Source organism: Trichomycterus rosablanca, chromosome 1 (genome assembly GCF_030014385.1).
Source record: "Trichomycterus rosablanca isolate fTriRos1 chromosome 1, fTriRos1.hap1, whole genome shotgun sequence".
In the NCBI taxonomy this organism is placed as follows: domain Eukaryota; kingdom Metazoa; phylum Chordata; class Actinopteri; order Siluriformes; family Trichomycteridae; genus Trichomycterus; species Trichomycterus rosablanca.
Genome location: NC_085988.1, coordinates 75,568,269 through 75,579,428, shown reverse-complemented (window position 1 = coordinate 75,579,428; position 11,160 = coordinate 75,568,269). Strand labels below are relative to the sequence as shown.

The 11,160-nt window shown below is 42.0% G+C and overlaps 1 protein-coding gene across 1 annotated transcript; it reads right to left on the bottom strand.

The window, feature by feature from the left end:
- Nucleotides 1–476: 476 nt before the first annotated feature.
- Nucleotides 477–9,356, bottom strand: sapcd1 (suppressor APC domain containing 1). The gene is made up of 4 exons (XM_063006668.1): nucleotides 9,270–9,356; nucleotides 8,413–8,559; nucleotides 4,154–4,309; nucleotides 477–635 (listed from the first exon to the last, which is right to left on the bottom strand). Exons 1-4 carry the CDS (start codon nucleotides 9,354–9,356, stop codon nucleotides 549–551), a joined length of 477 nt encoding a protein of 158 aa, XP_062862738.1. The 3' UTR covers nucleotides 477–548.
- Nucleotides 9,357–11,160: the final 1,804 nt, after the last annotated feature.

The following is an 11,160-nucleotide window of genomic DNA, read 5'->3' as shown; positions in this document are numbered from 1 at the left end:
GGAAAATTAGACAACTAATGTGGGCGGCAAGGTGGCTCAGTGGGTAGCACTGTCGCCTCACAGCAAAATGTCCTGGGTTCGATCCCCAGATGGGGCGGTCTGGGTCCTTTCTGTGTGGAGTTTGCATGTTCTTCCCATGTCCATGTGGGTTTCCTCCGGGTGCTCCGGTTTCCTCCCACAGTCCAAAAACATGCCACCAGGCTAATTGGAAACACTGAATTGTCCTATAGATGCCTAGCCGTTAGATGCACAAACCAGTGCATTGTAGTGCCGGTCCCAAGCCCGGATAAAATCCGGCGTAAAAACTGTGCCAAATCAATGTGGATCATGATCCGCCGAGAGCCGACCCCGCAACCGAACGGGACAAAGGCAGAGGAAGAAGAAGAACATTAAACAACTAATGTCATGACGACAACACAAAAAAACTGAGGTGATTTTTTATTGTAGTGCAACAAAAACATGGTTTAGCATACAGATTAGCATTTTAAAGAAATTCCATGTGAAATACCTCTTATGTACAGGGTACAAACATATTTACAACACTGTAATCAGACGTAGTGTACGCAATTTCTCTGCAGAAGTAACTTCTTCTCAAGCTCCAGCTCTGTTATCTGTTGATTCTTCTGACTCACCTCCTGTATGTTAAAACATCAGAAAACATTAAGACCATGTGCTGTGTTTTTTTATCAAGTCATTTTTATTCGGAGTATGTGCTGTTTGTCGAAAAACCTTCACCAAAACAAAATATTTGTACAGTTTTTACTAACCTGAATTATAGTTTATCTTTTCTGCATATCTTTAGAAACAATATTTGCTTAATTTTATTTTTTTCTATTTATTTATGCATTTTCTTCCATTTTCTCCTGATTTTAGAGTAGTCAACCTGTCTTCCGCTGCTGGGGGATCCCTGATTGCATTCGAGGAGGGTATGTTGCTGCTCACGCCTCCTCCGACACATGCGCAGTCCTAGCAGACCCCTTTATTCGCCCATGCACTCTGCACAGGGTTCTTGCACAGCGTGTAAAGACCCCACCCACATAGTCCAGTCACTCCGCCCCCTAGCAGACACGGTACCCAAGAATCTCGGCGCTGGTGTGCTAGCGGATTATCCTTGTATTTTTAAGGATGGGAAATTTGACATGGTACACTTCTGCTTTGCTTCCACTGTTTCTCGAATAGGCTCTAGCCAGCGTTTATATAAGCATGTTTTGTTTTGTTTTTTAAATGGGTCGCAGACAATAATAATAAATAAATAAATGAATATTAACAGGCACATAAAAAATAAACTTGTACACAAATTCCCTCTTGTGGAGGCTTTACGTTACACCTTCTAACCCACAGTGGGACCAGATTGTCACCATTTTTATTAATTAAGTATATTTCATTTTGTGTTTTATTTTTTATGCATTTTCTCTCCTTTTTCTCCCTTTTTAGTGCGTCCAATTGCCCGATTGCGTCATGCTTCCTCTCCACTAATGCCGATCTCTGCTCTGATTGAGGAGAACGAAGTTAACCCACGCCCCCTCCGACACGTGGGCAGCATGCCGTATGCATCTTATCACCTACACTCTGACAAGTGCAGTGCAGCTCAGCGTTGTGTACGGACAGACACACCCTGAGAGCACTCTTTTCTCATCTCTGTGCAGGCACCACCAATCAGCCAGCAAAGGTCGTAATTGCACCAGTCATGAGAGAGAGACCCCATCCGGCTTTAGTCCGCCCATATCTGAACAACAGGTCAATCGTTGTTCATGTGACCCCTTAGCCGGCAGGCAGAGATGAGATTCGATACAATGTATTCGAGATCCCAGCTCTGGTTCCAGCGTGTGTTTTTACCGCTGCGCCACCTGAGCGGCCTTTCGTTTTGTGTTTTGTTTTGATGAATTTGATGCTTTGATCAATTTAATGTGTTTTGATGTGTTGCCTGGGTCGTGGTAATAATCATGGACAAAATGTGGGTGGCTTGAAAAACATTTTAAAGAACCCTGATATAGGTGGCGCAGAGGCATATTCCGCTAGCACACCAGCACAGAGATTCTGAACTCTTTGGTTCGAAACTCAGTGTTGTCACCGACTGGCTTGGCGCCATTTGGTGGGCATAATTGGCAGTGCCTGCAGCAGATACTAATTGGCCATCGTATCTGCGGGGGGAGGGGGGGACTATGTGTGGGTGGGTGGTTCTTCATACGCTGTGTAAGGACCCTGATTGGCAGAAGAGATACCTGTGTAGAATGCATGGGTGAGAAGAGGAGGGCTGTGCACCTATCGGAAGAGGCGTGAGCAGCAACATGCTCTCCTCGGATGCAATCAAGTATCCCTCAGCAGCGGAAGACAAAATTGACTGAGGTAAATCAGGAGGAAAATGGGGAGAAAATGCCAAAAAAAAATCCTGATATAAAGTACTAACTTAAATTAAAACCAGTTGATTCACACGCTGTTCACCAGAGCTGAGATCTCGAATACATCGTATCGAATCTCGGCTCTGCCTGCCGGCTGAGGCTGAGCGTCCACATGAACAACGATTGGCCTGTTGTTGAGATAGGGGCGGGATTAAGTCAGATGGGGATTTTCTCTCAGACTTGTGCGATTACGACCTCTGCTGGCTGGTTGGTGGTGCCTGCACGGAGATGGGAAAGGAGTGTGGTAGAGGGTGTGGCTCTCTGTACACAGCACTGTACTGCACTGCACTCGTCAAGTGTAGGTGATAAGATGTTCGATTGCTGTGCACGTGTCGGAGGGGGCTTGGAGCAGCCTCGTCCTCCCCAATCAGGAGCAGGGACCAGCATTATTGAGAGGATGATTGATGGGCAGAAATTGGATGCGCTAAAGTGGGAGAAAAAGGGGAAGAAAAAAAAACAGTTGATTTGCTTGATAATCCTGTCACATTCAATGACTTGTCTTGTAGTTTTCAACATCAGTGTTGGTGATTGCACAGAAATATGCAAAAAACATCCATTAAGTGGCAGTTCTTTAGGCTGAAATGCCTTGATGACAACTGAGGTCAAAAGGTTGTGGTCATACCGGTTCTAGCTGACAGGAAGGGTATGGTTACTCAAGTAGCCAAAGTAAGCAAACACACCACTTTATGAGCTACAAAAGCAAAAGACATTTTTGGTTTCACTCCTCTTAACCAAGAACAGGAATCTAAAGCTACAGTCTCACAGGCAAATCTAAAGTGGACAGTTGTAAATGCTGCAACATGCATGTGGTAGGGTCAGATTTTGGTAAAAACGCCGGCCTTTTGTTAATTGTTCAGTCTGCTGGTGGTGTAATGTTATGAATAAGTGAGTAAATCACATTTTAAAAGTAACACCACCAGACAAACATGGCATAATTTATTCATAAACAATTTCCCTCGGGATCACTCACTCACTCTCTTAACCGCTTATCCAATTAGGGTCGTGGGGGGGGTGCTGGAGCCTATCCCAGCATTTCAATGGGCTCAAGGCACACAGTAACACCCTGGACGGGGCGCCAGTCCATCACAGGGCAGACACACATAAACACACACACCCATTCACCTATAGGGCAATTCAGTGTCTCCAATTAATCTGACTGCATGTTTTTGGACTGTGGGAGGAAACCGGAACCTCCGGAGGAAACCCACGCAGACACGGGGAGAACATGCAAACTCCACACAGAAAGGACCCGGACCGCCCTGCCTGGGGATCGAACCTAGGACCTTCTTGCTGTGAGGCGACAGTGCTACCCACCGTGCCGCCCTCTCTCGGGATGAAGAAAGTTATATTTAGTTTAGTCTATCTGGTCTAGTTTTGTTCCATACTGGTGTTATGTGACTTCAATACTGATGTTATGGATGTCAGGTAGGTTTAGTAAATCTATGGGGCCATGACGAGGTTGATTCAGCTATGACTATAATTACACAAAGAATAACTGGAAAGGCCAGTTCTAAACTGACACCGTAACTGTATCCCTAAAACTAAAGCTTTTTCTTTTATTATGTCACCTTTATACACTGAAAAAAATCATTATGTTAGTTGTTCAACAGGAAATGTAGACCTGTGGAACCTGTTTATTAAGGTGATTCTTAAATTTCTCTGGAACAAAAGCCTTTGAATTAGGCTTATCCTTTAAACTAATCAGTACTGAGCTGAGCTGTTAGCGCCTGTTGTTCTGCTGTGTCTCTTCTTACCTGGGTGAGGGTGGTGTTGGTCCAGCGCAGGTCCCAGTCCATGCCGTTTTTCTCTTCAGGTGCAGTACTGCTCCAAACCCATGTGCTGTTCAGTAAATTACCCAGACTTCCATTTACACGCTGCATACAAGAGCGCAATGCACATGACCAGCCCTCCTACACATGGAAAAGTTTTCTATTAATACATTTTCCAACATTTGCTTTATACACCCACCAAGCACTTTATTAGGAACGTTGGCTATACATATGACACAAATTTGTGTGTCACTTTGTGGGGATACAATTACTGACTGTAGCTCGACTCCCAAATAGTACCTCATTTATCAATTAAAATAAGCCCTTATAAGATCTTTCCTGACCAGATGTTATTTAAGTGGCCAGCCATTCTCAGCACTGAAATCACACTAACATGGTATTGACATGGTAATGTGTTTTGTGCCTTTATAAGTGTAGCAGTGTTGTTGGGATTTTTAAACACCTCATTGCCAATGCTGGGAAAGCTAACCGTGTTCTGTGCTCAGAAAGAGTTTACAGAAAATAGCTCTAGTCTCTAACTGCACATCTGCAACAAGTGCAAACAGAGTGTATATTCTTAATCAAGAAGCCAGCAAGTTTAAACAGCATTTAAAAATCCCAACAACACTGCTGCACCTGATACACTCATACCAGAACAACGCACACTACCCTGTTATTACTATGTTAGTCATTGTAGCCCTGACAATGGTCTACTACCCAAACATGATCTGGTCATTAGGGGTCCTATGGGGGTCCCATTAATAATACATAGGGTGTAGAGAGTAACAAAACGTACAGAGCAAAAACAGATGTGCTACAGCCAGTAATTGCAAGCCCACAAAATGAAGGGTAGGTCCATATTTAATAGGTGAATCTAGGTTAGTGTATAGTATTATTCAGCAACACAATATTACAGTGGTACCTTGTAACTCAATGTCCCCTAAACTCAAAATCTTTGAAACTCAACTCCCTTCGTCGAGAAATGTGTACCCTTAAACTCAACGTTTCCCTTAAACTCAATGTGTGTGCGACTGCTGCTTTGTTCAGCGCTTGGCTTGAGCGGTGCGGTAAAACGTCATGCAAACATGAGACAAATCTACATTTGTGAGGTATAACCGTCAAATTTACTCTGAAAGTGTCCACAAATATCTGTGTTCAGCTGGATTTTTCTACTGTTTCACTTTTAAACTGGTGTTATAGCTCGGGGTTCTGAGAAATTGTATTTCCTCTGACATGGCCAACTGGGTCTAAAGGGGACCCCACCAGGCAGTGGAGCAATCTGTTTATGCATGTCGTTCTTGTCCTAATTGACTTGTACCCTGTTAGCAATGGTTGCAGTGTATGGTTAGAGACTAGAACTATTTTTAGTATTAGCTTTATATTTTTGGTTGGAACACTATACTTTAAAATATTAATTATTTTAAATATTTCATTAGATCCTAGAATGTGTTACCTAAATGTCTGCTGCCAACTGTTTGGTACATCCAGAAGGACATTCATGAATCAGCAGCCATCTGGTGGAAATCTTAAGGTGTGATGACTGCTTCGTATTGTCATATAAAACCCAAAAAAAAAAAAAAAAAAAAAATATATATATATATAACAATTTTTCAGGACCAGGTGGACTATGGTTTTAGTACGTTTGTCTGATAAAGTTTACATACACTAATCAGCCAAAACATTAAAACCACCTTTTTGTTTCTACACTCACTGTCCATTTGATCAGCTACATTTACCATATAGAAGCACTTTGAAGTTCTACAATTACTGACTGTAGTCCATCTGTTTCTCTGCATATCTTTTTAACCTTTCACCCTGTTCTTCAATGGTCAGGACCCCCACAGGACCACCACAGAGCAGGTATTATTTGGGTGGTGGATCATTCTCAGCACTGCAGTGACACTGACATGGTGGTGGTGTGTTAGTGTGTGTTGTGCTGGTGGATCAGACACAGCAGCGCTGCTGGAGTTTTTAAATGCCATGTCCACTCACTGTGCACTCTATTAGACACGCCTACCTAGTTGGTCCACCTTGTAGATGTAAAGTCAGAGACGATCGCTCATCTATTGCTGCTGTTTGAGTTGGTCATCTTCTAGACCTTCATCAGTGGTCACAGGACGCTGCCCATGTGACGCTGTTGGCTGGATGTTTTTGGTTGGTGGACTATTCTCAGTCCAGCAGTGACACTGAGGTGTTTTAAAACTCCATCAGCATTGCTGTGTCTTATCCACTCATACCAGCACAACACACACTAACACACCACCACCATGTCAGTGTCACTGCAATGCTGAGAATTACCCAACACCCAAGTAATACCTGCTCTGTAGTGGTCCTGGGAGAGTCCTGACTATTGAAGAACAGCATGAAAGGGGGCTAACAAAGCATGCAGAGAAACAGATGGACTACAGTCAGTAATTGTAGACTATAAAGTGCTCCTATATGGTAAGTGGAGCTGATAAAATGGACAGTGAGTGTAGAAACAAGAAGGTGGTTTTAATGTTATGGCTGATCGGTGTATACCAGGATGATAATGCCCAGGTACATAGAGCTAAAATCCTTCAAGAGTGGTTTGATGAACATGAGGAGAATTATGCAACTTTCATGATCTTCATATTCACGAGACTGGAACATTGTTATCCATTTCCTTCTGACTTCAAAATGTTTTATTCTTCAAGAATGCTTCAACAAAAGTAACGCAGAGCCATTATGATTGCAGTGAATTACAACAGGAAGCATTGGGTGTGCTCCAAAAAGGTGTGTACTCAAACAAGTGCTGCAGTACAGGTGTAAAGTTTTGCAGGTCTTGCATTACACACTTTAGCACACTTTAAATACAACTGGACAGTTACACACCAAGAGCTTGTTGGACATCCTATTTCAAAAGCAAGGGCTTTAATAGGGAGTTCAGTCCTCTCAAGCTCATCTTCTTGGCTTTTCATAAGATTTTGGAGTGTGTCTGTGGACATTGCACCTATTCTATCAGCATTTGTGAGGACAGGCACAGATTTTGAACGAGAAGGCCTAACTCACAATCAGCATTCCTTTTCATTCCAAAGGTGTTCATTGGGGTCAGGACTCTGTGTGGGCCACTGGAGTTCCTTTGTACCAATCTTATCAAAGTATGGCTGTGTCCAAAATCGCATAATTCCATACTGAACAGTACACGAAAGCAGTATGTGAGAGCGAGTAGTGTGTCCAAATATGTAGTATACATTAAACAGTAGGGATGTAACAATGCACCACAAGGCAGTTAAAAATCAGTGCACATGTGCCACGATTCGCATTGGTAATTCATGTAAAATGAATCGATATTCACTTCAAACAGCAGAGGGCACTGGCACTATTCACCTCGCCTGGTTGACATCACTACACAGAGTTGTACGGGATTTTCCAGCCAAATTTATTTATGTGGGGATACTTTTTTTATTTGTATTATTCATTTATTTATATAATGTTGGATTTGTTTTAAAATTTCATTTCAGTTTTCAGGGAAATGTGCAGCATTGTTTTGCATAGTTTGTACCTACCTCAGAAATAAAAGGGCATTCATTATATAGATAAATAAAAGATTTTATTTTATTTTTTTAAGTGTCATTTGTCTTCAATTTTCATTTAGTTTAAAAAATTGGGAAAAAATCATGAACCCAGTATCAAGAATCGTATCGCATTGTGGGTAGTGTATTGTTACATCCCTATTAAACAGTTTGTGAAAAGTACCCGGATGACCTACTGCATGGGCAGGCATTTTTGAGTATGCGAACACAGCACACTTGCGGTCCGATAATCTATCCCCTGATTTAACTGGAGCTGCAATGGCATTCGTAGCGAAAGAAGAAAGATGGTGGAAGGCAGAGTAAGACAAAAATTAAAAATGTTATGATTGTGTACAACCCTGAGTAATGTTATTAGTACCTTTATGGAAAATGACGGATTTTAAAATTGTGTTATGATGTCATGCATCACGTGACGTTGGTAAGATGGCAGACATAGTACGTCTGAGGTTTCGTGCGTACTGCACACTTGCGTACTGAAAGAGATTACTGCTTTCCCGGCTGAGCAGTGCACGCTGCCTCGAATCTAGTACGTACTGTTTAGGTATGCGATTTCGGACGCAGCCTATTGAACCTCACATTATGTATTAGGACACAATCCCACTTGAACAGTGAGGGACTTTCCCAAACTGTTTCCGTGAAGTTGAAATCACAGAGCAACCAAACTTAAATTAGTGGAGTACGTACATTCACGTCTTCTTGGTCTCCTGTACCACTCCTCGCATGTCTGTGGGAGATCTGCTCCAGCTGGTGTTGATACCAGTACCGGGCCTGGTCCAGGACCTGCAAACCAGTGCACAAACAGTCCTTCTCTCTCTCCAATGCTCTCAGTCTCTTCAGCTGGCAAAAAGACACCAATAACTCACATTTAAAACGATGTTTGGAACAATCACTCGCTCACTGTCTTAACCGATGGGGGGGGGCTGGAGCCTATCTCAGGTTTTCAATGGGCGCAAGGCACACAGTAACACCCAGGACGGGACGCCAGTCCATCACAGGGCAGACACACATACACACACACACACACACACACATCCATTCACCTATAGGGCAATTCAGTGTCTCCAATTAACCTGACTGCATGTTTTTGGACTGTGGGAGGAAACCGGAGCTCCCGAAGGAAACCCACACAGACACGAGGAAAACATGCAAACTCCACACAGAAAGGACACAACCTGGGGATCGAACCAAGGGCCTTCTTGCTGTGAGGCAACAGTGCTACTCAAACAGTAAAACAATAAAGTAAAATAATACAATCTGACAAGTAATGGGTTGCATAATGTTACTTTGCATTGTGGAGATTATTATGGAGAAGTATTTTTGTATAATTCATTTATTTTATGCTTAGTGCCATAAAATAGACCCCTAGCACACATTCATCTTGGTTTAAAGATTCTAATAAACTTAATAAAATCACCTACGTTTTTGGAACTTTTTTCCATAAAAGGTTAGTTTGTATTATCATTCATATTATAACTTTCTGCATTAACTCTCTCTCTCTCACACACACACACACACACACACACACACACACACACAAGACAGCTTACCCAGTAAAAGAATCGCAGTGCATCTGAGCTGTACAGGCTGTTTTGCAGAGGGACGATAACCACAGTATAAGATCTATCACATGCCATGTGTACGCAGACACTACACACTATACACACACACTGTCACACACCAATATAAACTAGCATGTACTAATACTCACACACAGTTAAATGCAAACAGGATCTGTAAGAATGTCAGTGACAGGAAGATCAGTTGAGTGTAGTCGGTTAGGGGTGGAGAGAAGTGACAGACTGGGAGTGGATGAATCTTGAGCCTGGAGCAAAGTAACATAAAAGGGAAACACTGTTGTTATGACTACTTGATTTCTTTCTGAGAGAGTGAACCAGCTTTATAATGGGGAACAGGACAAAGGGAGGTGGGTCTTGGGGTAGCTTACAGAAGGGACATGCCATGATGCAATGGGAGGGACAGTGTCCTGTCCAAAACAAAACTCAGCTGTTTCATGCTAGTTTCAATCATCATGCAGTAGGTGGAGTTTAGGAAATGACACAATTACTCGAGCTTTTTGTTCCAACATGTTATGGAATGTGTTGGAATCTAGACTGCAATGATACTACACAAACCAATGAAAGAGGCGTGTTTTATCACATGCCCTTACAAACCTGCAGGTCCTGATACAGGTTACTAAATTACTGATTAGAAGCAAAACAATGCATGTCCAAAGTCATTAAAATAGTTTTTTGTTTACAACATGGACAAAAACAGGCTAGAAAATAAATGGTCCATGGGAAACAAATCTTATAGTCCACTGAGCCATTAAACTTCATACAGTCCTAATAAAACAACATGTCAAGAGATCTACACAAACTGAGCATTTTATTAGGTACACGTCTCTGGTACTTTTAATCATTACTGCTGATTATTTTATGAGTTATTCCTACCACAGATGACCTAAGTAGGTATACATTCCCTGACTGTAGCCTGAAATCTGTTGTTTAGTACACTTTGTCACCCCTTCCCAATGTACCCCATTTTTCTGCAATGACATTAACATGACCTGCCGGTGTGTTGAATTCTGTTTAAACCTACCGGCTTCTTTATTAAAAACCAATACACTGCTAGCACAGGTTGTAGGTGTAAAGTTAGAGAGTGAGCATATTTTTTCATGCACAGCGTGTGTTAATCTTTCTCTGGACACTCTCTGCTCTTGGCTTTTTTTTTTTGGTTGGAGCACTATTCTTCTCCTAGGATTGACCCTGCGGTGTTCCCACAAATGCTGCTACACCTACTACATTTATAGACTTTCTTATATTTATATTTGATGCCTTAAAATTGCAAGATCTGTGTTGTTTCTCCTGTATGACTATACACGTTTAAGCAAAAGCATGTAGAAACCTGATCATGAGCTTGTTGGACATCTCAGTCTACGTCCAATTAGTGGGCACTACACAGACTGCAAAGAGGGTAGAATGTGTGCCACACGTGAGTTCAAGGCTTGTTATCACTTTTACATTATTCAAAATTCAGAACTCCATTTTCCTTCCACCTCCTGAAACATGCAAAAGGGAAACTGGATATTAACTTGCTGCCTCATGCCAAGTGATTGTGAGTGGCACTGAACTCATTACAGGCCTGACCAGGATAAAGCAGTAAGTGAAATTTAAAAGAGCATTTATTTGACTGTTAAATTAGAAGACATTACGATTTGTTTATATAATTTCAGATAGGTTAGGTTAGGCCAATCAAAGCATTAAAAGTTCTAAGGAAGAATAAAACTTCTTTAGAAACTTGCTTATCCAAACTTACCAGGAGGGGAAGTAAAGGACTTTAAATATGATTTAAGGACGGTTCTTCGTTGGGGTTCTTCAACAGAGGAAGCTCAGAGAATATGAAGAATGATTGAAAGTACTGCTATGAATATGATTTTAG